Source organism: Pyrus communis, chromosome 7, assembly GCF_963583255.1.
Source record: "Pyrus communis chromosome 7, drPyrComm1.1, whole genome shotgun sequence".
NCBI lineage: Eukaryota > Viridiplantae > Streptophyta > Magnoliopsida > Rosales > Rosaceae > Pyrus > Pyrus communis.
In genome coordinates, this window is record NC_084809.1 from 12,506,297 (window position 1) to 12,534,269 (window position 27,973).

At 37.3% G+C, this 27,973-nt stretch overlaps 1 protein-coding gene across 1 annotated transcript; it reads left to right on the top strand.

Annotated features, from left to right (window-relative positions):
* The first annotated feature begins 3,313 nt into the window (after positions 1-3,313).
* Positions 3,314-11,881, top strand: LOC137739193 (protein ROOT HAIR DEFECTIVE 3-like). The gene is made up of 22 exons (XM_068478741.1): positions 3,314-3,467; positions 3,788-3,961; positions 5,282-5,348; positions 5,445-5,547; positions 6,402-6,472; positions 6,565-6,628; positions 6,718-6,783; positions 6,917-6,964; positions 7,050-7,112; positions 7,218-7,274; positions 7,609-7,764; positions 7,842-7,910; positions 7,996-8,087; positions 8,296-8,374; positions 8,704-8,869; positions 9,037-9,161; positions 9,462-9,724; positions 9,866-9,962; positions 10,051-10,218; positions 10,669-10,773; positions 11,026-11,111; positions 11,535-11,881. Exons 1-22 carry the CDS (start codon positions 3,314-3,316, stop codon positions 11,536-11,538), a joined length of 2,277 nt encoding a protein of 758 aa, XP_068334842.1. The 3' UTR covers positions 11,539-11,881.
* The last annotated feature ends 16,092 nt before the right edge of the window (positions 11,882-27,973 follow it).

Genomic DNA, 27,973 nt, shown 5'->3' on the forward strand with positions numbered 1-27,973 from the left:
GTGGGAACCCTAGGCAGGCGCCTACTTGGGCTACCCTCAGGGACGGCCCTGCCGACATTGGTTGTTTTAGTTGTTTAACATTGTTATTTCATAAGAGATTGTTTCATAAATTATGCATGTGAAAGACATTTTTTGATCCCTACATGGTCTTTTAAGAAGGTAAATTTACTCGACTTACTTCATAACTTAACAACTAGCTATTTGACAAAGTACCTGATTGATGCATACACGCATGTGAAAGATCTTTTTCTTGAATTGCTAACGTCTGTTATAGAATCTTTCATTCCAAACCATATGGACTTCTTCGACCAACATTTAGCTTACCTGATAACGACAGCACGCGGTGCCCGGACTCTCGCAAGCACATATTCAACGGTGGTCCATTTTATCAATTACAAATGATAAAAGAGCGGTTTTTGGCATCAAAGTTGATACATACAATATACCGCTAACCTGCCACTAAATTGTTTATCACTAAAACGAAGTAATAAAAGCTTGGTTTTTGGCCTTTTGGCATCAAAGTTGATATATATATTGTAAGGGAATTGTTATTGGCACTCCAAATTTCTTATTTTACACTCCAAACTTTTTATATTTAGAAAGAAAAATACACTTGTGAGGAGTGTAGAATAAGAATTTTGGAATGTCAATAACACTTTCCTACTTTAAATACACATATTATACTGACGTGCCACTGATTTTTTGTCACTAAAAATATTTGTAGTGAAGAATGAAATTTTTGTTTCTGCCTTTCCAAAAATGATATATATATTATTTTTTTTCAATTAAACAATCAAGGGTAGAGAACCAAGAACAAAAGGATGAGATTTTCACAGCCTACCCAATAGAATCACAAGCAGTTTTCTCATTAAGTGATTTTTTGCAATTCTTCTTCGTAAATCTGCAAAGAACACATGCATAACCATATAAATGTCTAATAAAATCTTAAAAACTTATATAAATTAACCAAGAAGAATTGAAATTAAAAAAATAAATATTTTAACAACTATTGAATGATTCAAATACTACTTATCCATACAAACAGATGAGCCCATTCCAGCGTTTGGGTTATCAATGAAAGTTCATACAAATAGTCATGAGCATTCCCCAAATACACCACATCTTTTTCAAACTAAAGCAGATAACACTCTTCACAATCACAGACGAAAACTAAAACAAATTAATAGTAAATTTAAGCAAAATATATTTTTTTTTTTTGTCAAACAATATATTTTGTTAAATAAAATATTAGATTAGACACCAATGGAATTCGAACTCACACCATCATCCAAAGCTCATTTCCACCACTATGGTAAATGACCACTTGCAAGCAAAATATTTATTGAGTCATCAAACTTCTCCGATGTGTCAATGATTTCTTAAAAAGATGCAACTTTAGTAAAGTTGAGAATGCTGTCAATTTTATAAAAACTTTCAAATATAAAGGTGTGTGATATCCACATATCTCATTTTACTTCTCACACATCCTTCTAATTTTTGGCCGTCGGATCGGATAAATTGAAAAAGATCAACGGATAAAAATTAATAAAGGATGTGTTAGAAGTAAAATGAGATGTGTGGATAGCACACCCCAATATAAAACTTTCAAATATGATCAAAATCAGACTTCAATAAACTTTAATACCTCCAACTTAAAAACAATACAACCTTGAAAGTCCAAACCTTAAATTATTTCACATGCATAGAAAGAGATCATAACACAAACATGTATTTATTGAACATTATAATCACTCCTATGTATACGTGTGTTTTTTCTATAATCCTACGCCATAACACAAACATTAAAACATCTTAGCTAGCTAGCCATGCTCCCAAAATTATTATCACTACAATGTATACATGTACAACATAACACAAACATTAATCAACAAACACAAAATATAGTAAAAATAGGGGTGTGCTATCCACACACCTCATTTTACTTCTCACACATCCTTGATAATTTATGTTCGTTGATCTTCTTAAATTCATTCGATCCGACGGTAAGAAATTAAATAGGTGTGTGAGAAGTAAAATAGAGTGTATGGATATCACACCCCTAAAAATATACTTCTATTGAGAAAATTTTTATTATAACCGAAATACTAATAGTACACCATATATTTTTATATAAATCGTGAGGGCATACGACAAGGAAAACAAAATACATCTTTTTCTAACAGAGTGCAGATAAAAACAAAGAGTGCAGACCTTTTGTCTATTTCTCGACACCGAAGGTTTGTGGTGCGGCTGAACCGAGTCTACTTCTTTTTCTTTACACACTTTGCTTCTTCAGGAGCGACTGTTTGAGCTTTGAGGTACATTTCTACTTCTTTTTCTCAACACTTTGCATCTGACAAGGAGCGATTGTTTGAGGTACGTACTCTTTAGATCGCCGCCATGGGATCTGCTAGTACTCCGCCGGAAAGTGTGAAGTTTCATAAAGATGCTGATGAAAACATTGGAGATGGTAAGTCTTAACTTGATTCCACGCTATATTTGTATAGATATATGTAGATTAGTAGAAGCTATGTATTACCATCATACATCATGCATTGGGCGTTCACTTATTTCTTTGTAAGAAATTAGTTTTCTCTCATATATCATGTGCATGGGCATTGCGTTACTGGGCGAGTTGGGTGGCGAGTTCGGCGACCCGTCGAACTTGGCAATGGACGTCCGCGACGGGGAGAACACGGCGATGGGGAGTTCGACTACGAAACTTGGCGATGGAGTCTCTCCCGAAACGGGCCGGTGGTACGTATTTCCCACGACAAAATTTGGCTGGAAGCTCGCTGGAAACGATGGTACCCGCCACGACGAAATTTGGTGGTGGAAGCTCGCTGGAAACGGGCCGGTGGTATTTGTCCCAACAAAATTTGGCGATGGAAGCTGGCTGGAAACGGGCCGATGGTATTTTCCCCGACAAAATTTGGCGATGGAAGCTCGCTGGAAACGGGCCGGTGGTATTTGCCCCCGACAAAATTTGGCGATGGAAGCTCTCGCTGGAAACGGGCCGGTGGTATCCGTCACGACAAAATTTGGCGATGGAAGCTCGCTGGAAACGGGGCTGTGGTATTTTCCCCGACAAAATTTGGCGATGGAAGCTCTCGCTGGAAACGGGCCGGTGGTATTTGCCCCGACAAAATTTGGCGACGGAAGCTCGCTGGAAACGGGGCGGTGGTATCCGCCACGGCAAAATTTGGCGATGGAAGCTCGCTGGAAACGGGCCGGTCGTATCTGCCACGAAGAACTTGGCGATGGAAGCTCGCCGGAAACGGGCCTTTGATATCTGCGACGATGAAACTTGGCGATGGAAGCTCGCCGGAAACGGGCCGATGATATCTGGGACGCCGAGTTTGACAAGGTAAGAACTTGGCGATCGAAATCCCGAAACAGGCCGGTGAACTGCGCTACAGACTACAGAGAGTTTGACAACGAAATTGCGGATGGGAAGATGGAAATCAGCCAGTGATATCCACAATGGGTCTGTGTAGCTTACCCGCCCACGGTGACCGAGACGGAGTTTGAGAAATTCTTGGGCACGGATCACGTAGCTTACCCGCCCAAGACAGCCCTGTATTCGGGTTTTCCAAAATGGGTTTGTGAAGGATCTGAATGCAGAAGAGTCTTCCGTGTCTGTTGTGGGTCATATTTGGACGATTAATTTTGACAAAAAAACAAAAAGGGTTTTGGTTTGGTGTCCGATCAGACGTTGAATATTTGTGTGGCTTATGTTGTTTCTTTCTCCTAATAATCCTCATATGTTTTGGCTAAATCATTTCAGTAGTATCTTATGATGCGACCGCGAGCGGTGGTAGCTGCTGCTACTCTACACAGATTGTTGATGGTGACGGAAGTTTCAATGAAGCTGGAGTTGCAAGTTTTGTCGGGTCAAGTAATTTTGCCGATCATGGAACTTCTTATACTACTGTCGCCATTATCGGCCCTCAAAGTAGTGGTATGGATTCTCTATTTCTATTCTTAGATTATCAAATTTGTAGTTACACTCAAAACGTGCCATTATAGACAGGTGAATGTTTTTGAATTATCTGCTGTCGCCATTATTAGCCTGTCTATAGAATTCTATTGGAATGGAATGAATGACTTTTTATTTTGAAGGAATTCTATTGGAATGGATAAATTTTTTTAGGGGACGTTTGATAACTATTTTGTTGTTTAGTTTATTATTTTTGTTTTAATTTCCAGTTTTCAAGAAGACAAAGACCGAAAACTGAAAGCTACTCTGTTGAAGTTTTCAAATTGGTTTTCAATTTTCCTTCTTTTTGAAAATTGAGAACTGAAATAGTAACCAAACAAATTTTATGTTTGGTTTTTAGAAAAATATAAAAAACTAAAATCTGAATACTTAGTTACCGAACAAGTTTTTTGTTTCAAAAAAAAAAATTAAACCTAAAAACTGAAACAGCAAATTAGATTCAAACGCTTAATTATACATTCTATTGATTAAACATTTGTGGATTTTCAAATTTGAATGACATTTTTTTGGAATTTTGATTACTGTGCTTTCACCTTTATCCATGTCATTTTTTTTATTTTCCAAACTCAACGTTTTGTATAGATTCTAAAGAAAAACATAAGAGCTCTCTATTATTAAAACTGGGATCTAGAGTCCCTAATTCGTTGCAATCGCATAACCATTAGTGTAAATAATATCGTTGGTTTAAAAAAAAATAAAAAAAAGTGAGACACCTATGTCAAAACGCCTTGAAAATTGAAATGGTTAGCAAACACGACCTTAATTAGGAGTGCATTTTTGCTTACCACCCTTAAATTTTGAAATTTATGTGTATCCACAACATAGATCTTGAAATTAAGCTCATCCAGCGATGATAAATAGGGTGGTGAGTATCACCATCATTTGAGGATGGTGAGAAAAAAATGTTCCTGTTAATTAGTAATCCATCTTCTACCTGAATTGGCCACAATATTTTCATTCTTTTCTTTGAGTTCTCCCTTAGTTCATAAGAGGTCATAAGTATAGAAAGGCATGGATATGAATATCAGATAAATTCCAATGGAATACTTTTTCTTTTGTCATCCGCTGTTGATATATATTCAGCTCTCTACTTTACCATCGTAAGGATTTCTTGTTGAATTTTCCTCGTCCTGCAGAGTTTGATTTAATTTTTTTCCACAGAGAGATTTTGCATATATAAATTTTTCCCTTGTTAAAATAGTGAGATGGCATATGATAACTGAATGTTTTACATCTCTGATTATGTTTGTTTGTTTTCTTTTAATATTATGATCTGGCCAGGAAAGAGCACACTGCTAAACCATGTATTCGACACCAATTTCAAAGAGATGGACCATCGTATTGGAAGGCAAGTTTCAGCACGAGAAAACTTTGACAATGATCACTAACATTAATTAGTTGTACATATCGTGAGGTGGTAAAGTTTTTTTTTTTTTTTTTCTAGGTTTCAAACAACAAAGGGTATTTGGATTGCAAAAGGTCTCAGCACTGGGCGTTTCACTCTTGTAATCGACATAGAGGGTACAGATGGGAGAGAACGGGGAGAGGTAACTTCGAGACCCTATTTAAGGGTGTTTGGGTGAGGGATTTTATTTCCAAGGCATTTAGGCAAAGATCACAAAAGGTTGAATAAGAGGAATAACAAAATGCACAAAATGAGCATTGCAAATGTATGTAGAAATTTGTAAATGACTCATTCTAAGTAGTCATTCGCAAATCCCTCTCACATAACTTTTGTAAATGCTTATATGGTGCATATTCTTATGACTTTTTGTGATCTATTTCTTCATCACTAATCACTAGTGTACCTAAATCCTAAATCCCTTGTGAGTTTGCATACTCTTGGTTTTCATCCAACTTCAATTTTATGATCATGCTTGAATTTATTGTCATGAGTTCATTGCTGTAATTTTCTAAGTATATATTGAGAGATCTGTTGGATAATCATTTCAGTTTATAGTTTGCCAAATATTGAAAATGTTAAATAAGTAGCTTTTAGTGTTTGGTTTTCAGTTTTCAAAAAGTGAAAACGAAATGGTGATCACATGATGCCAAAAATAATGAAATCCTAGGTGTTTTTTTATATCCCCTTTGCTGTTATTATCCACCTATTTGTGAAATTTTATGACACTATACTTTAATTTTATACCTTATCATGCAAATTTTCCCGTTCCCAAGTTTTTTTTTTTTTTTTTTTAAAGCGCTTAATTGAACTATATATGCGCTTGGCATTTAGTTATTTAGTTTAGGACTACTTTACATGGCTGCCATTTGCTCAATTGGCATTTAGTATTTAGTATAGGATACAGAATTGTGAAACCTGTTCTCAGTGTTAAGCAGGCGTGGAGAATACAGTAGTATATAATCGCTTGCCGTTTATTATTTGGTCTTGTATTTTCAGGATGATACAGCATTCGAGAGGCAGAGTGCCCTTTTCGCCCTTGCTGTTTCAGATGTAGTGCTCATAAACATGTGAGATTCGCCCCTCCTCCTCTTTACCGACTTTTTGGAATTTATATTTCTTCAGTCCCTGTGATCAATCTTCTCAAGCAATTTTTGTATAGGTGGTGCCATGATATTGGTCGTGAGCAAGCTGCAAATAAGCCTCTCATAAGAACCGTGTTCGAGGTTTTTTCTACCTAGTAATTACCTACTGCAATTGATCATCACTATGAGTTTCAGCACCTAACTTTGTGCTTCAATTTGCTAATGTATAGGTGACGATGCGATTGTCTAGTCCACGCAAGACAACTCTGATGTTTGTCATTCGTGACAAGACAAAGGTAATTGGTTCTACTCTTTTGGTATTTGTTATTCATTTTTTGAGAGTCTGTTGCATCGTTCCCTTTCTTGGTATAAGGCCATTCCACTCTAGGTTGAGCTTTTGATAGTATAGTTACCCTTCTTTGTTTGTAGACACCAGTGGATAGTTTAGAACGTGCTCTTAAAGACGACATTCAGAAGGTAAGTGATTAATTTGTGTGTGCTTTATTTGACATTGCCTTAGTTTAATTATTGGTATTTTCAGCCCCTCTCTCCTTTATTGCAGATGTGGGACTCTCTTCCTGAGCCTAAAGCCCACAAGAAGACTCCACTAAGTGAATGTTTTAATGTAAGATCTCATGCTTATATATTTACAGATAAGAGTTTAATGGTGCTTTTGTTGTCAAAACTATCAATCAATTGCAATGAAAATGTGTCATGTGTGATTGAATAGGTTGAGGTTGTTGCGCTTCCAAGTTATGAAGAAAAAGAAGTCGACTTTAAAAAGGAGGTACGCGCATGTGGTTTTTGTGCATTTATGAACACCATGTAAAAGAACATGCATATAGGGTTAGCACAATCTCTGGGAAGGACTATAAGAGGATCTTCCGTAGAAGGAAAAGAGAAAATAACTATGCAAGAGTGTCAGGGTTTCTCTCAATTGTTTGCATATGTATTTTCAAACACAGTTTGGTGACTACCTTACAAATTATTTTCTCATATTGTTCATGCCCATCTCCTCTTTGTTCTTCCTTTCCATTCCAGTTTTTTTTCCTGCCTAAAGAAATCGATTGTCCCATTTTGGTTTTTATTTCTAAATTTCCTGTATATGTTTGTCAAATAAGGTTGCTTGCTTGAGGCAGAGATTCTCTCCTAATGAACTTGGGGGACTAGTTGGAGATCAACCGGCAGTTGTTCCTGCTTCTGAATTTTCTTTCAGTTCACAGAAGATATGGGAAGAGATCAAACAAAACAAAGATCTTGATCTTCCTGCCCACAAGGTAGAACTGTGAATATGATGCATGAATGTAAATTAAAAATAAGCCAGCTAGCAACATCCATAACTCTTCCTTTGCAGGTCATGGTGGCAACTGTACGTTGTGAAGCGATTGCCAATGAGAATTATGATGCTTTTGCACAAAATAAGGTACCCGCTTTTCATATATTTTCCACATCCTCCATGTTTTTCAAATGCAGTGGGATCGCCTTGAATAGCTTTAGCATTATCACAGGAGTGGAGTAAGTTGAAAGAGGCTGTTCAATCTGCTCCTTATCCTGGCTTTGGGGATGTGCTCAGTTCACTCCTTGATACCTACATCTCAAAGTATGCACCTTTCATTTAGGTTATCCGGTTTTAGGCTGCAGGATATAATTTTGACTTCTTACCTTTCATAATATTTCCACCATATTCAGTACCGCCAAAACTAATGATTATCAAACGGCCTCTAAGATATTTGCTGTCTCTCCAAGTTTTATTTTGTTTTGCTGGATGCTTGTCTATATTTATTTTTATTTTTATTTTATAATTCTAGGTATGATGGAGAGACTACATATTATGATGAAGGTGTCAGATCTGGGAAGCGCAAGCTGCTTGAAGAAAAATTGCTGCATGTAATTAATCTCGATACCATTCTTGTGCGAACTGTGTGTTCCCCCTTCCCCTCTTTCCTTGTGATATACATGGCTATTATATAACAATGCAGCCAAAATGTGTTTGTTACTCCTCTGATTGTGGTTGATAAAATTTCTGTTATTACTCATCCCTGAATCTTCCATGCATGTCAGTTGATCAGGCATTCCCAGTGCATCAAAGTAGCTGAACTGTTTTTACTTAAAATTATCGATCTTTTTTTCTCTGGAAAGAAAGAGTTTCCAGTTTTAGTCATCCATTCAATCAGACATTTTTCTTCTCATGTTGATTGTTTTCACTGTTCTGTTAGCTTGTTCAACCTGCATTCCATAATTTGGTGGAGAATATAAGCTCTTCTACACTGCATGAATTCAAGGAAGCATTTAATACGGCCTTGGACAGGCAGGAGGGATTTTCTGTTGCAGTTTGTAGGTGTACCGAGTCTTTTATGGCTCAATTTCAAGAAGGCTGCGCAGGTATGTTTTGAGAGTACCATTCCTTCTACACTGGGACACATCATAAGCACAGCTGCTGATCAGTTAATTGTAGGCGAAGACATAATTAATAGACCTTTTCAACTGGTGTGATTTGTGTTTAACTTGTTTTGTAAAGGACTCTGAGATTTGACACATTATTTATGCAGATGCTGCTATCAAACAAGCAAATTGGGACACCTCTACAGTTACGGATGAACTTGAACGTGGCATGAAAGCCCATGTTGCTTCAGTTTATGCTCTCAAGATATCCGAACTTACTGCACATTGTAAGGTATAATAGTATTTTTTTTTTTTCTTCTTTCTTTTGACTCTTCTGAAATAGTTGGAGTGACTGGTATTCATAAACCTCCAAGCCAGAAGTCAACTCCCAGAAGAAAATAAAAGGGGTAGGATGAAGAAAAAATCGAGCCACTGTCACAAGTTAATTTCTTTAAGCAGTCTGATTGATTATATTGTGACACATTCCAAGTAGTTTGTGGATCTTTTCTAAAATGGTTGTCAATCTCTACATGTTTATCCATGGTGACTAAATTGTCCCGGGAACCTGGTTGATGATGTAACAAAAATGCAGGGGAAGTTGGAGCAGTCGTTGTCAGGACCGGTGAAAGCCCTTCTAGAAAGACCTAACAATGAGACATGGCCCACGTTAAGAAAAATTCTCTCACAAGAAATTGAATCAGTTCTTTCTGGGAGCTGTACTGCATTTCCTGGTTTTGATATGGATGATCAAACCAAAGGCGAAATACATGCAAGTCTAGAGGAACATGCAAGACGTGTGGTTGAAGCTAAAGCAAGAGAAGAGGCTGGAAGGGTTCTGATCCATATGATGGACAGGTAAGAAATTCTTACACTTGTTTGATCATGCTATAACATTGCTTCAGATTTTACCGTATGCGATTGAGATTTAAATTGCCTGAAGTTTTGCAGCTTATTTAACCATGACTCTGAATCTCTGATGATTTAAATTGCCTCCAGTTTTTCAAGACATTTTAGCCACGATTCTGATTCCATTCTACGTGTTTGGAACGGTGGGGAAGATGTCAGAGCAATCACCAAAACTTCTCGTTCTGCAGTACGGCACCATTTATATTATAACATCTATTGAAACTTGAGTTTGAATTTGACTTGAAGCTTTGTTAATATACTGCTAATTTTTTCAGGCCTTAGAAGTGCTTTCTGTTTTGGCTGTGAGCCGTTTGGATGGTGACGATGATGGTAAAAATGTTCTGAATACTTTATCCAGTGCCTTGCTTGGTTCCACAAATGTTCCTGCCAGAGATGGGAATTTCAGAACATTCGACCCACTGGCCTCAAATACTTGGGAAGAGGTGACCTTTCTTTTGTGCCCGTTGTTGTTCATGAATTTTTAAAACTCGTCACTTTCTGGTTCTCTAGTCAGAAATTAGGCTATGCATTTTAGTTTCTTCCGGACATGGACATGCAAGCGTCCTTGTGGAACATCACAAATACAAGATTCCCTCCTCTCCCCATACCAATCAGAATCTGATTTTTCACCTGCAAACAAACTCTCCCCCTCCCCATAATTTCCACCCGCTTTCCATTACCGAATAAAAAATACCGAAACTTGGATGATATTCGGATGTTTTCATTCTTGTGGGAGATGTGGGCTGCAAAGTGCCTCCCTCTCTCCCTCCACCCATCGCCTCCCCTAATTTTCTCTGCCTCACTCTCTGATCAGGTGCTCATGTTGTGGTAGTCTCTTATTTTCATGTAAGCACCATGTACCCTTTTTGTGACTTTTCACCCTCTCTATGCAGGTTGAATCATCAAAAACATTGCTCAAGCCTTTCGAATGTAAAAATTGGTGGGAGCAATTCTTGGCAGAGTCCCAGACCATTGTTTCTAAGGCATTTGCTGAACAGGTAAAACATTTCACCTGTTAATGGTCACAGATTTTGATTTTCTCTTCTTCTCTGTATACCATGATTTCAAAAAGAAGAAAAAAAACAAAAAGTATATTTAAACTGACATGAAATAGTTTTGTGTAGGTTTGGGTGGTACTAATATGCATAATATGCTGATCTAATGCATTGCCAGTCCTGTACATGTTTTGTTTAATTTGAATTACACGGGTCAATTTTTCCATTAATCAAACATGTTGTTTTACGTTTCAGCAGGCCAACAAGCGTTTAAGATTAAATCCTTGGTTGATTGCTGGTGTAATTTTCCTGGGAATCAGTGCAATTAAGAAATTTTTAAGGTACATAATATACTTCCCTTATACAGTAGAGGATAAATGATAGGTCGTTAGTGTTCTACCATGTTAAAACTCACTCCGTCATGGATGCAGCAATCCCTTGTGTCTTGGTGTCATCTTGTTCCTATATTCCTCCTTATTAGATGATATGTTGTTAGTGTTCCATATTACTGTCACCGAGGTGACAAGGCGAAAATGTTTTTCGCTTCGAATCAAAATGTTAAAAGTTTCCATTCCTGCTAACAAGGTGACTAGATGAATGGCGGATTGATATTAGGCACAAAAGTTCGTTCTCAGATTACGCTAGGCGCAATAGACCTATTTTGTTCTCCTTTTAAAACACAAGTATTTTGTTGCAATTCTGAAGCAGGTCTAGTTACATGCTGAGTTCATACTCATTTTGTAGTAGTTTTGTTATGATTCCAGGTGAGGGTAGAGTGCGCCAACATAGACCAGCGCTGTCGGAGAAATAGTGTGGAGCCACCAACTTTCAGTAAATTTTGGCCTCAATGGAAGAGCAGCTTGTATGAATCAGGTTTACTTACACGGCACAGTTCAATTGACAATTTCAACCATAGCGAGAATAATGGGGGTTTAATCAATTTGAGTTTCAAAAGATTTTAATAATTTTTCTTTTAAGTGATAGATTTTAATAAACTTACAATTTTATATGGATTTTAACATATTTATATGGATTTTTATTATAAATTTCTATGGATTTGGTACATTTGTATGGATTTTATTTGTAGATTTTGATGGATTTGCATAGGCTTTTATTTTCATTTATCTAGATAGTTTTTACTAGCAAAAACGCTCGCGCTTTGCTGCGAGAAATGCTACAAGTATAATCTTATACGATCTAATTGTTTTTGTCATATATGAGCCAAATTGCAGAGAGCCATGTCATAGTTGAATAAGTTTCCCTTTAGAAGAGTTGACAATGGGAAGTCTAAGCCTAAATCTAAGTATCAAGGATGGATTCTGGTACATGGATGTCGGGGATCAGAAGGTTTAGGCAAAGCTGCCTGGGTGTTGTGACTAGCTTCCCACAGAACCCTACATTCGTTCAAATGATTTCGGTGACGTTGTGTGTGAAAGAATGCTTGAAGAAGCAGACATAATTTCTGAATATTGAATAATTGAAGAAAGAAAGGATTGAAAGGATAAGGAATTTCAGACGAGAAATGGAAGAGAAGTTTTGAACAATTTCTTCAGCAAAAGACTTGGAAATTTTTGAAGAAGTAAAGAAGACGAAGAAGAAGATCTGAAGAAATTCTGGAATCATCCGATATTGAATCAAGATCGTCTCAACACGAGATCAACAAATCCGACGACTGGAATTAATTGGGAAAAAACGAACAGTTCCTCGTTCTCCGTGAATACGTAAGACATCATCATCATTGCGATATTGATGACACATTTATTGAGGTTGCACGCCTGAATCCCGAATGTCTCGATTGCTTTGTAGAATTCTCAGGGCTGAATAGCCAAGCCACAAAAGATTTGAAATAGTACGTATTTTGATTTATTCTGAAAGACATGATCTTTAGATAACTATCCATCCTCAAGGCGACACAAGTCATTTTAGATACATAATTAGGAGCAATTGTGGGACCATAATTTTTTAGGGTTAGAATAAGGCTAATCGGAATACAAATACTTCAGAATCATGATCATGGACTCAATAGCTTCCGCAACAGAGTTGCACAAATGAAGTAGCAATGCCACCATCATACTATTTCGGAGCAGTAGGCAAAGTCTGACGATTTAACTAAGATTGATCATGCTTATTCTGCAAAACACGAGAACTTAATCCAATAAGGAATCAACAAATTTCCTATGTTCTTAAAATTAAAATTCATTAAATTTGGTATTTAATTGGAAAAATTGTGAAACATTGATCCTTGAAAATAAACTCCACGAGCTATGTTGTGCATGTGGACTCCACAAATTGGTTGATTAGGGCGCCACATGGCTTAGAAAATGAAAAAAAAAAATTCCAATTACTAAAAAAAAAAAAATGACAAACAAACTTCTTTCCAACCTCTCTAATTTCCCCTGATTTGTGGGAACAAAATGTTAATTCGTTATTTATTGAAGAAAAGTAAATCTTCTTTATAAACTTCTGTAACTGGAGGCCATTTTCTCTGAACTCTTCTATTCCTCCGAATAATCCGACACGTGTAGTAATGGAGGAATGTGTTTGACGCAGACTTGGGGTGTATCTAAGTTAATTAAACAATCATCTCTTTCGAGAAGGGCTGGTGTTTAAACTATGACTTTCTAGAGTAGTAATGTTATTCATACCATGTTTTTGTACCATATTTTCATACCATCTTAGGTGGCATTTGATGTGAAGTCTTTCTCCTTCCTTTTCTTGGGTTTTGCAAATTTTTCAAATGATGTGGTTGTCCACATCATATGCCACCTAAAGTGGTATAAAAATGTGGTATAAAAGGAAACAATAGTGTTGGAATATTGTTGAAGAAAATTGATGTTCCACCATAAAACAAATTGGCAATATAGAAAGCCCTACTTTTTATAAGCTCTTGCATGGTTTAGCCCCTAACCAATGTAGGATTTTGTTCTCACATTCTCACACGCCACACATGCAGCAAATTTTCAAACTCAACACGTGAACACTACAAACAAGATGAAGTGAAGCACGTGTCACCATTGAGCTTGCACAAGTGGGCAAAGTTCACATTTTCAGCCAGGCTAAGATATCCAAATTTTGACCTTAAGGTAAGTCATCCATTTGGATAGCAGGATGGAGAACAGAACACCAGGGGATGATGATTCTTTTGCAAATCATAACATAGAACTTCGAAAATAGAGTTGATGAGGATGATAGCAAAATACAAGTTCATGCAAGACCAAAACCAGGAAGCTTTGAAAGGCGATACCATACAGAGAATCAACAACTGAAAGAAGCAACAAACATAAATAACAGGTACTCGGTAAGAGTTTTGTCATTATTCTGAGTAAGTAGTTCTTCTGATCCCCTTAGTCATCAAATTGAGAAGAAAATTAACAAGCTTCATCTTAAAATTTGTTCACTACACTACACTGCCTTCCTCAAACCCAAAAACCAGTTGCACTTGGAATTCTGGCAACGTCTACACGAAGACGCCAGTTCTTCGTACATCCAATGAAAATACAAAACCCAATTCCACCAGAAAATAAAATTTAAGTTGATCATGGCAGGAACAAAAATTAAAAATGTGTCTACAATGCATAAACTAATTAGCGTTGAGTGGACACAGATCCAGCGATTCTAAAACAAAAGTAGCATAAACGAGTGCCAATTTTGCATAATATGCCACCCGAAAAGTACATTTTCTTCATAGAGCCATTGAAAAATCACTCGTTACCAGATAGAAGGAAGAAGTAAATGAAATGCCTATTGTAATGTTCAAAGTAGGGCATAATTTGACAATTTGTGGCAGCAGGACTTACAGTCTTACAATCATGAAATGAAGCGGGTCTCCCTACAATAGTTTCACCCCGACCTCTTTTTGCTCAAATCCTAACCCCAGTTCCGAAAGTCCCATTTGCCCTTCAAAGATGCTAGGTAATTCAGGTACTTCCTCTTGATATTTGACTACAAACCTGTCCAAGAAGTAGTCCCTTCCGGTACCCAGCAAGGTAGCCATAGAAAATTCCCCCTTCACTATCAAACCTTTCAACATGAGAATTCTGATAACTGAACACCTAGGTATAATCCAGTTCCTCAAACTAAAAACTAGAACAATTGGACTTCCAGCCACATCTGCAGGCTGCCACCCCACTTTGTTCACAAGGAAATCCATTTTACTCGAAAAATTCTTCTCTGCTAATTCCATAATCTGAGGATTCTTTCTAAATGCCAAAAAGAAATCATCTTCAGTCCAACCCCACTTCCTATAAAGTTCCATCTTTTGTACCCTTTCTGATTCATTCACCCGAGCGAACATATACAATGCTCTCATAAATGTGGCAGAGGAAGGGGGGACACCCATACTTGTGACCTTCTTGACATTTTCCTTAAAACTTTTCAGATTCAAGGGATACTAGAAAAGGACGATGTGACACCCAATACAAGATTGAGGTCTCTGGCACTTCAAGTGTCTTAGGAGAAGAGCGTCAGCAAAAGCTTTCAAAACCAAGTTGAGTATGTCAATATGAGAAAGGTAAAGGCTTAGAAAGATAGAGGTGCTCAAAATTGTTTCCAACAAAGAAATTTGGGAAATACATTCAGTTATCCTTTGAATAGTTTTCTTAACTTCGTTTACTAAATAATGTCTGGCTGCAACCCCACTAGCTCCAGCACTCCGTCAACATATACAACTCACAATCTGATATATATACACACCAGAAGCCAAAAACATGGAGAAGACCATACGTTTCAAAACAACAAAAGGAAAAAGAAATTTTTTTAGGGCAAATCTCTAATTCAAACTTACTAAGGCAACATCTACATCTTCAACTGTATTTTTAACTGCCCTCAGACCATCACGAACAGCATTAGCACTTGACTGAGGTTGTATTCAAGTGTAGCAGAATGTATCTTAACACCGGGTAGGACGGTTCTTTCTGATGTGTCTATGGCAGCATATTTCTATCTCATGAACGACTCATGCATATACTTCTATGCATATGGAATTAACACAATCAAATCTGTGTGTATAGCCATTTAAAATCACATTTTACAGTAGAGCTTTCAATGGATAAGTAGTTCTTATGATCCTTTTAGTCATCAAATTAAGAAAAAGACTAACAGAGTTTCGTCTTCCAATTTGTTCACTACAAGACACCTCATTCCTCGAATGCAAAGACCAGTTGCACTAGGAAGTCTGGCCACGTCTACATGACGCCAGCCCACTGGCTTCTGGAAACTAAATTTTAAGTTGATCATAGCAGAAACAAAATTAAAAAAAGTGTTATATACATAAACTAATAATAGTGTCAGACTGGATACAGACCCATCAATTGTAAGAAGAATGTCTCTCAGAGAACAAGAACACTTCAATACATGATATTTGGTGAAGTCATCCATATGGATATGAAACATATTTCTTCATATAGCTATTGATATAAAGAAATTCCTATTGTAATGTCAATGTAGAGGATGATTTCCCATTTTGTGGCAGCAGGACTTACAGTTAGTCTTCAATCATCAAAGAAGAAACAACACCGCAGCTTCTTCCTACAATTGTTTCACACCATCCTCTTTTTGCTCAAATCCTAAGCCCAGTTCCGCAAGTCTCAATTTCCCTTCAAAGATGCAAAGTAATTCAGGTACTGGCTCTTGATATTTGATTACAAGCCTATCCAAGAAGTACTGCTTTGGTTTCCTGACAAGGGTGCCTAAAGAAAATTCTCCCCTTGATACCAAGCCTTTCGACAGGAGAACTCTAATAACCCAGCACCTTGGTATGATATACTTTTCCAAACTATAATTTAGAGCAACTGAATTTCCAGCCACATCTGCAGGATGCCAACCCATTTTATTCACAAGGAAATCGATTTTACTCGAAAAATTCTTCTCTGCTAATTCCATAATCTGAGGATTCTTTCTAAATGCCAACAAGAAATCATCTTCAGTCCAACCCCACTTCCTATAAAGTTCCATCTTTTGCACCCATTCTGATTCATTCACCCGAGCGAACATATACAACGCTCTCATAAATGTGGCAGAGGAAGGGGGGACACCCATACTTGTGACCTTCTTGACATTTTCCTTAAACTTGTCAGGTTCAAGGGATACTAGAAAAGGACGAAGTGACACCCAATACGAGATTGAGGTCTCTGGCACTTCAAGCGCTCTCAGAACTGAAATGTTGGGAGCAATGTTGCTTCTCACTTTGGACAGCACTACCCACTGAAGCGTCCTGAAGAAGCGGACAAGGTTGTTGTCATTGAGGAGATGTAAACCTTTTATGATATCATAAAAGGGTATGGTACTTTTCTCTAAGCTTAATCTCAGCAATTCTGGGTTGCAACAGAGGACCGGACCAAGGCCCTTTCCAAAAAGGCAGAGGCTAAAAACTCAAATTTGGGCAAAAGGTTCTTCTCAGCATCGTATAACTTGGGCGTTTTTTGACTAGTCTGTAGATGTCGGTTTTGGTTTAATCCATGGGCTTTGAGAAGGTTCAGAACTGAGTCGGGTCCTTCCGGGGAATCAAAATGTACCTTCTTAGACGCAGAGAGGGCAATTTCTGGAGACAACCCACATGAATTTATGAGGTATGATACTGTAAAGGAGCGACCTTTTTCTTGGAGTTTAACTTTTTCAGCAACTAAGGATGATTTGGATGAATATGATCTGAGAAAAATAGCTTCGTTTTGGAAAAATTGCAAAAGGGTCACCGAATCACCGAAAATTTTACAGCTTGGAAGCGCTAATTGCAATCTCTTACAGCAAGAACTAAGCATAATTAACTATTGGTTAAGAAGGAACTCACCAAATGCACCCCGACAGAAATGCAGTTCTTGTTCTTGTAGTTAAAGAGAAGAAGGGACTCGACAAATACCAGCGATATTTTCTCTGCTCAGATTGGACAAGCCATAGATCAAGTGTTGATGAATTGGCTTTCGTACCTCCACCAACTTGGGATTTAGGGTTTTGCTGCTCCGCTCACAATACAACCGACCGAAGGTATACATTTTAATTTGGCCGAAATGTTTTTTTTTTGCTTTTTGAGAAAACGAAGGAATTAATTTTAAACAAACTAATGAAAAAGATTTGAAAATTTTGGGTTTTATTGATAAGGACAAAATAAATGATAAAGTGAATAGTACCAAGATTGAATTTTTAAAATAAAAAAATGATTTTTCGTAAGCTTTTTGTTACAACATCCTTAATTTTAAGTCAACTTTGTATAAGTTGAATTTTATAACATAATATATAAGAATTCAATATTGTTTCTTCTCCCCACAATCCGTATCTCAATTTTTTCTACCTCTATTATAGGTTAATTGTGCGAACTAATCTACGTTGTATACTATATATAATATAATATATAGTAGTATGTGACCATTCGAACTCAAAATAATGTTGTTTATCGAATTGAAGATACTTCTTGTTTGACTGGTTCAACGGTTCCAAGATGTTGTTAATCGAAACTAAAGATGTATTGATAGAGGGGATAGATAATTAGTGTTTTCTCACAATATGAGAAGGTGCATAAGTCCTGTGCCATAATACAGGTGCATGTGTATCGAACATGTATTCTTTATAAATCCTCCTCATAATAACCTCTGTAACATAATACAAGTACATATTTACCAAACATGTATGTCTTCATAATTCTGGTAACACAATACAAGTACATGTATGTTGAACATGTATTTTCTCACAAATCCTATAACATAATACAGGTACATGTATACTGAACATGTATTTCCTCATCATTCCTGTAACACCAATACAGGTACATGTATACTGAACATGTATTTTCTCACAAATCCTTTAACACAATACAAGTACATATATACTGAACATGTTAAGCAACAAGAAGTTAGAGTCCATAGTACTCTAACATGTATACTTGAAGGTTTCGACTTCTCAAAACCTAATAAGTATAATGGTGTACTAACTTCCAAAACTTCCCAAATACATACTTAAAGGTTTGATCTCTCAAAACCTAAAAAGTATTGTACACTATCTGCAGGGACTTGGGCCATGCTTACTCCCCAAACTTCCCAAATATATGTCCTTGTATACACAATCATACTTTCAATTTATGCACAGAATGATAGCATAAGCTTGGCTCCATAATTCCCCATAGTAAAATCATTGTCATGGATAATTTTACTCAAATATATAGCACTCGTGAGAAGTACTTTAATTCAACATCATTCACGTTAAAGCAATCATGTAAGTAACACAGTGGGTGGTATATGATTAGGAGGGCCGAGCATCGCTTACACAGCTAATACTCGACCGGTTATCCATCATATATAAAAAAATAAAGGGTGATAATCCGCCGCCACCACCTCAATTGGAATTACTTTAATAAAGGTAGAGACTAAAACTTGCATTTATGTTGTCTCCTTAATCTGACATGTAATTCGTTATACCATCATTCTTCATTTTGCAACTTATTATATGGAAAATTAATGAAAATAACTTGAAAATTTTGAGTTTTAATGATAAATACAAAATAAAAAGTAAAGTGAATAGTACCATGATTGATTTTTTAGTATAAAAATATGGTTTTTCATTAAAGTGAACAGTACCGTGGGTTTTTCATTAAAACTCCCTATATTTTATGGACCTGGATTGGCTTCCCTCTCCATCCCATACTATTTTCATCCCTTTCTATATTTTGTGGTCACGGTTAAGTTAAGTCAATATTTTATATTGATTTTTTTTATAGAAATAATAAGACAAAAAACAATAGAAATATAAAATTTTGACGTCGCTTAACCGTGACCATAAAACTAAAAAGAGATGCGAAGGGTATGGGGCGGGAAGGCAGACAATCCAGGTCCATATTTTATTTGGGTTTTCAATCATTCTTTCACTATTAAAACTCTTCTTTTGCATGATCTTTAAGCCGAACAAAACTATTCTCATTTTCTTTTATTTGCTTCCCAGTCTTTCCTCTTCACATCTTTTCTTTCTCTTCTTCTTTCTCATCCGTTTCCTTTCTCCCTTATTAATTCTTTTTCTTATGCCAAACCACAAAACACAACACTCATAACTCTCTTTCTTTCTCTCCTTTGCAGCTGCCCAACTTACACAAAACAATACTCTTTTATCTTCCCTCTCTTACTTCCTCTTCCGTTTCCCTTCTTCCATCTAATTTCTTCAACCCCTTCTCTTCTCCAATGGAGCTGATATTTGGATATCTTGTAGTTCTCGATCAGATGAACAATTTTTGTGAAGGAACCGTCTCGATCTGAGTCACGGAAGATGGGGTTTTGGAACTCATAACATGGCTGTCCAGTTTTCTGAGGAAATGGAGGCTGGGTTGGTCTTTCAAACATATGGAACGATCTCACCGTTAGATCTTTCTGAAATTTGGATATGTTATAGGTACTGGGAAGATGCACAACTTTCAAGAAGGAAGTATTTCTGTTTAAGCGCAGGAAGTTGGAGGTTTGAAGCTCCAAACATGACAGTCGGATTTCCTGCGGATTTCAAGGCTGTAATAGCGTTTCAAATATCTGGAAAGAATTAACCGTTGGTTCGTTCTGGGTTTTTGATATGTTATGGAAGAGACAATGGGGAGCAACTTCTATGAGGAAAGTATATCGATCTGAGCGAGGGAAAATGGAGTTTCGAAGCTCACAACAGACCTGAATGGTTGACGGATAAGTGATGAACAGTCACTGATCATACCCGAGTTTCTGAAGTTATACTGCTCCGATGGACCTCAAATTTGGATATGTTTTAGTTCACGAGTTAATGAACAACCCTCGTGAAGATGGATTTTCGATTTGAGCTACAGAAGATGGTGTTTTGGTCTGCTAAACAGGTATGACGAATTTCTGTTTTCTGGAAAATCTTTCTTTAAAGGAGGAGGAAATGATGGTGATTTTGGTTGTGATATTATTGGCTGAGCTTGAACATATTTTCTGGATTGTTTCTTTCACAAGTTCTCACGGGAGAGAAGAGATTCACAAATGGATTTTGCTGCTTTCCGTGGCGTAGGTGGTGATCTCCAAATGTAAACGCATAAACAAAACAAGAATTTAAGTGGTTTCAACACGATATGTAAATTAAAATTCATAAACAAAAAGTAGTAAATACATTATATTTGTAAAAATTATATTGTAGATAGATCATTTTGTTGAAAAAAAGAAAAAAAAAAGAAAAAGAAAGAAAAGATAAATTAAAATTCAATAAACGAAGCGTAGTGGATACATTATTTTTAATCAAATTACATTCCTTTATTTTACGGATGACATATTTTATTACTAATACATATGTGCACATATTTTACCTATATTGTGATTTAAAATATAAGTGAATCTTGAATCAAATAGCATTTCTTTAGATATTTTGCATGTCTTATTACATAAACTGAGCAAATTTTATGATAATACATATGTTTATATAAAATATTTTTGTAGTGCCATTTTCATTTGGTAAGTAAAACGAGTCTTAAGAAAAGTATAGCATTAATGTTTCTTTTATTTTTATTTTTGACATTAGCATCAATCTCTAATTTGATACTACGTAATAAATCTAAACATTAATGCATTTTTTAGAATCGTTAATCCTTCCATTCAAATATGAGCAATTAAAGTTAAAATTGTAATTACGGGTGTTCCAGTCATCCGACCAAAAAAAAAAAAAAACAAAAACAAAATGTACGAAGACAAACCTAATTAATGAATTTGCTTATGTAAAGCCTAATCACTGAATTTTATTCAGACAAAAATATTATATTAAATTTTATATAAAGAAACATAAGTTTTAAGGATTAAATTAATGTTTTCAGATATATCTTTCATTCTCAGCCATATGAACTTCTTCGACCAACATTTAGTCTACGCGATAATGATAGCACGCGTACCGGTACTCTGGCACGCACTCATGTGCAACGATGGCCGTTGTAATAAAAACTTGGGTTTTGACTTTTTGGCATGAAAGTTGGTACACATATTTTGAAATATACATACTATATAGCTGACGTGCCACTGATTTTTTATCACTAAAAATATTTATAGTGAAGAATGATATTCTTATTTCTGCTTTTACCAAAAAAAATTCTTGTTTCTGCCTTTGCTAAAATGATTTTTTTTTTTTCCAATTAAACAAGCAAGTGCAGAGAACCAAGAACAAAAGGACGAGATTTTCACAGCCTACCGAATAGAATCACAAGCAATTTTCCAGACCATTAAGTGATTTTTTGCAATCCTTGCAAAGAACACGTGCATAACCATATAAAAGTCTAATAAAATCTTAAAAACTTATATAAATTAATCAAGAAAGAATTGAAATTAAAAAAATAAATATTTTAACAACTATTGAATGATTCAAATACTACTTATCCATACAAACAGATGAGCCCATTCAAGTGTTTGGGTTATTAATGAAAATTCATACAAATAATCATGAGCATAAAAGTCTAATAAAATCTTTAAAACTTATATAAATTATGACACACCCCGACCGAGGTTAGTGCATGCTGGCCGTCACGAAGAAGTGACGTAGCCACATGCAAAGTGCGGAAGCTATTAAAATAGTAATACAAATAGTGCGAATAACTAAAAACTAGCATACATAAGGTGATAGAAATAAGTGCTAGCTTAAGTGAGACATAAGTTCAGAGCAATAAGCCTACAGCAGTCCAAAAGAAAATGATGCAACAACAGTACACCCGAAGGTGACCCTACGCTGGTGATCGTCTGTCAGAAATGCCGGGAAAGCCCTCTGGGAAACCACCGAACCTGCTAGACAACTAGAACCTGGAGGGGCGCAAAACAAAAGCGTGAGTGGGCAAAAACAAAGCTTTTCGAAAACCATTTAATAAATAAGTTCTAACCCCTCGCCGTAAAACCTGTATACTTCCCAGAAAATAAACATATGTACGTATATATAAATATACCAATCATGCTCAATAATATGCCATGTCGGAACCACAAAATGAAATGCAAGTGCTCAAGTATAAATCATATCAATAACATATAATCTGGCAGCCGAAGTCACCTAACGTGACCTGTACGGCTGCATCTAGAGCTCAAATCTCAATCTCAATAACTAAACCTGCACATGAGTCAGAACCACCTAAAGTGGTCTGTACGACAGGCCTGGGTGTAATACATATAAACGCTCTAGTGCTACGATCACGTGAAGGCTGTGCGAATAATCGCGGGTCACCTACGAGTCGGAACCACCTACTGTGGTCTGTACGACAGGATTGTGCACCTAACTTGGATCCAAGCTGAGCGTGTGGTGTGGGAGGTGAACATCACGTGAAGGACTGTGCCCTACTCTGGGCGGAAGCACTAACACCGGGGGTGCAGGTTATGAGCTTTCTAAGCATCTCAAATCGCTACTGAATATAAACATGAATAACACTTACCTGGCACTTACCTGTGCGTCCACAGCACCCAACATGCATATGTATATGTATGCAACTAATAATGCGACTAATGGTGCACAAATAACGATAATATAATGCATGGCATATGGCAAATAACAATTCAAATCTATTTCTGGGAAAATATAAGTATATAGGTATATACGGAAAACCAAAAGCCCACTCACTGGTATGTGGAAGGGTCGTAGCCCCCTGCCTTGAGTGACCACGCTCGTCCTCGGGATAGGTATTACCTATATGCGAAACAACTACAAAAACGTTAATTTTAAAGCACATAACCAACTTTTTGAAATAACTTCTCATACAATACTCAAATGGGGCAAATGAATATACCAACGTGCTCTACTCAACCTCAAGACCACACCCAAATTTTTAGAAAAATTTTTCACCGCCGCATGCGCCGGCCACGCGCAGGCACGTGCCTGGCACGCTGACGGCGTCAACTGACGCCGTAGGGAATATTCCGTCAGTTCTAATGGATTCCGTCAACGGCGTCAGGAATATTCTGTCAGACTTGATGAAATATTCCGTCAACTTCTCCGGCGAGCCTCCGGCGCCGTCGCCGGTGCTGGAAAACTGGAAAATTTTCAAACGTTTATATCTTCTTCGTTTTTCACCCAAATTCGACAAAATTGGTACCAAAATGAAGCTTAGAACTAGAGGAACACAATTATACTACTTTCAAGGGGGAAAAACCAGGAAATCTCACCTGTAAAAACAACCCAACTCCGGCCAACTTCGAATCCAGTGATCCCGACGTCCAAATCCTTCAAACGAACCACTCCGAGCCTCCTTGGGACCCCACCAAGCTTCCTACAAGCTTGAAATTTCCTAAAACGTGAGAAATCACGTGTGCATGAATAGTACCCAAATCGGGCTTCGTGGATTCGACGTGAAAACGATGGTGTTCTTACCTGGAAATGGTATAGTTGCATTCCTGCAAGCCTCACGAGCTCGAAAATGTGCTTGGTTTGTTCGATATGTGGAGGTTTAGTGTGCTTGTGTGTGTGCCCATACAATGGAGGAGGAATGGGGAAGGAAACTGGGCACGGGATAGGGGGTACAGGGCAGGGAAAGTGTGTAGGTGTAGGTTAGTGTGTGTGTGGCTCACAACAAGCCAACAAAAACCCAAAACAACCACAACACGTAAAGAAAACACACTAGGGGCAATATTGTCTTTTCACACTACGTTAAAATGTTTCTGGGACGGGCTGTCACAAATTAACCAAGAAAGAATTGAAATTAAAAAAATAAATATTTTAACAACTATTGAATGATTCAAATACTACTTATCCATACAAACAGATGAGCCCATTCAAGTGTTTGGGTTATTAATGAAAATTCATACAAATAATCATGAGCATTCCCTAAATACACTACGTCCTTTTCAAACTAAAGCAGATAACACCCTTCACAATCACAAGGTCTGACACACCCCGACCGAGATCGGAGCGTGCTGGCCGTCACACAAAGGTGACGAAGCCATGTGCACGTGCGGAAGCTAATAAAGTAGTAATATAAAAGTACGAGTAATTAAAAACTAGCATACAAGGTACTAAAACAAGTGCTAGTAATTGAGATACAAATTCAGAGCAGGTCTATAGCAGCCCAAACAAAACGACAACAGTAGTACGCCCGAAGGCGACCCTACAAGGTGGAGTGTCTATCAGAATGCCGGAAAGCCCTCAAGGGAAAACCACCGCAACGGCTAAGCAACTAGAACCTGGAGGGGCGCAAAACAAAAGCGTGAGTGGGCAAAAACAAAGCTTTTTGAAAACCATTTAGCAAAATACATTCTAACCCCTCGCCGTAAAACCTGTATACTTCCCAGAAAATAAACATATAAACGTATGTATAAATATGCCAAACATGCTCAAGGGTATATCATTCATGCTCAAGAATATGCCATGCTAAAGCCTCATAATGAATGTAAGTGCCCAGGTATAAATCATATCAACATCATAACATCTGGCAGCCGGAGTCACCTAACGTGACCTGTACCGCTGCATCTAGAGCTCAAATCTCAACTCTATAACTGAACCTGCCCACGAGTCGGAACCACTCAAGGTGGTCTGTACGATAGGCCTGGGTGTAACATATATATACGCTCTAGTGCTACGATCACGTGAAGACTGTGCGAATAATCGCGAGTCACCTACGAGTCGGAACCACCTAATGTGGTCTGTACGACAGGCCTATGCACCTAACTTGGATCCAAGCTGAGCGTGTGGTGCGGGAGGTGAACATCACGTGAAGGACTGTGCCCTACTCTGGGCGGGAGCACTAACACCGGGGGTGCAAGTTATGAGCTCTCTAGGCATCTCAAACCACTACTGAAACATAAACGTGAGTGTCACTTACCTGGCACTTACCTGTGCGTCCACGGCACCCAATATGCATATGTATATGTATGCCACTAATAATGCATGCAATGATGCGTAAACGATAATAATAAAGTGCATGGCATAATGTAAATAACCCTTTTAATCAATTTCTGGGAATATAAATGTATATAGGTATATACGGAAAACAAAAGCCCACTCACTGGTATGTAGAAGGGTCGTAGCCCCCCGGCCTCGCGTGACCACGCTCGTCCTCGGGGTAAGTGTCACCTAAATGAGAAACAACTATAAAAACGTTAACTTTAAAGCACATAACCCATTTCTCGTAATAACTTCTCATACATTGCTCAAAATGGACAAATGAATATACCCACGTGCTCTACACAACCTCAGGATCACAACCATATTTTTAAAATAATTTTTGGACCTCACACGCGCCCCCACGCGCCAGAACAGGCACGGACCCACGCGCCCCCACGCGCCCCCACGTGCCAGGCACACTGACGGTGTCAACAGACGCCGTCAGGAATATTCCGTTAAACTGACGGAATATTCCGTTAAACTTAACCCCTGCCGTTAGGAATATTCCGTTAAACTGCTTCTTCTCCGATCAGTCCCCGACGCCGGCACCGTCGCCGGAAAACCTGCAAATCACTATTTCTCACTCGTTTTTCCACCTTTTTCCACGCTTCTTGCACCAAAATCAACCCTAGAGCTAGTAGAACATGTCCCAACAAGTTTTAAGGCCTAAAATTACGAGATTATACATGTCCAAAACTTCAAAACTCGGCCAACTCCACAACCAACGATCCTGACGTCCAAATTCAACCAACGAGCCACTCCCAAGCTCCTGGGAACCTCACAAACACAACTATAAGCTCAGAAATCCCAAAAACTCAATGTATAACGTTTGCATGAACAGTACTCGAATCGGCCATCGTCGAAACGACGTGAAAACGAAGGATTTCTCACCTGAAAAGGGTATGGCTGAGCTTGCCTCGACCTCATGAGCTCAAATGTGTCCTTGGTTTCCTCGATCTGTGAACATTCGAGTGGGTGTGTGTTGGTCCGTACGTTTTAGGAAGAAGGAGAAGGATAGAGGACTCGGGGGAGAGAGAAGACAGAAGGAGAGAGAGAAGGGCAGTGTCTGTGTGTGTGTGGGAGTGTGTGAGGTTCCAAACACATGCCACAAAACACCAAATAACCAAAACGTGACGAAAGTACACTAGGGGTAAAATTGTAATTTCATACGTACGTTTCGATATTTCCGGGACGGGATGTCACAAGGTCGGTGACGAAAACTAAAACCAATTAACAGTAAATTTAAGCATTTATTTTTTTTTTTTTGTCAAACAATAGATTTTGTTAGATAAAATATTAGATTAGATATCTACGAAATTCAAACTCATACCATCATCCAAAGTTCAACTCATTTTTATTACTATAGTAAAGAACCATTTGCAAGCAAAATATTTATTGAGTCATCAAACTCCTCCGATGTGTCAATGATTTCTTAAAAAGATGCAACTTCAGTAAAGTTGAGAATCCTGTCAATTTTATAAACATTTTCAAATATAAAACTTTCAAATATGATCAAAATCAGACTTCAATAGATTTACCCTCCAACTTAAAAACAATACAACCTTAAAAGTCCAAACCTTAAATTATTTCACATGCATAGAAAGACATCATAACACAAACATGTATTTATTGAAAAGAAAACTAATGAAAATGGCTTGAAAACTTTGAGTTTTAACTATAAGAACAAAATAAAGGGTAAAGTGAATAGTACCAAGTTTGACTTTTTAGTGTAAAAATATGGTTTTTCATTAAAGTGAACAGTATCATGAGATTTTTGTTAAAACTCTTTTTATTGAATTTTATAATCACTACTATGTGTACGTGTGTTTTATCTATAATCCTACGTCATAACACAAACATTAAAACAACATCTTAGCTAGCTAGCCATGCTCTCAAAATTATTATCACTACAATGTATACATGTACAACATAACACAAACATTAATCAACAACCACAAAATATAGTAAAAATATACTCCTATTGAGAAATTTATTATGACCGATACGAGAAGGAGCGATGGCACGAAATCTACTTCTTTTTATTATGACACGACACACTTTCCGGGACACTTTGTGAATTCTACTTCTTTTTCTTAACACATTCTTCCTTTATTCGTTTTAAGATGAAATACAATTAAAAAGCATTATTTCTTCTAATTTGACGTAAGCTTCTAATTCTTCTTTTTCTTAAAACTACAAGGAGCGAGGTACATTTCTACTTCTTTTTTCTCAACACTTTGCATCTGACAAGGAGCGATTGTTTGAGTACGTACTTTTTAAATCGCCGCCATGGAAGCTGCTAGTACTCGGCCGGAAAGTGTGACGTTTCATAAAGATGCTGATGAAAACATTGGTAAGTCTTAACTTGATTCCAGGCTATATTTGTATAGATATATGTAGA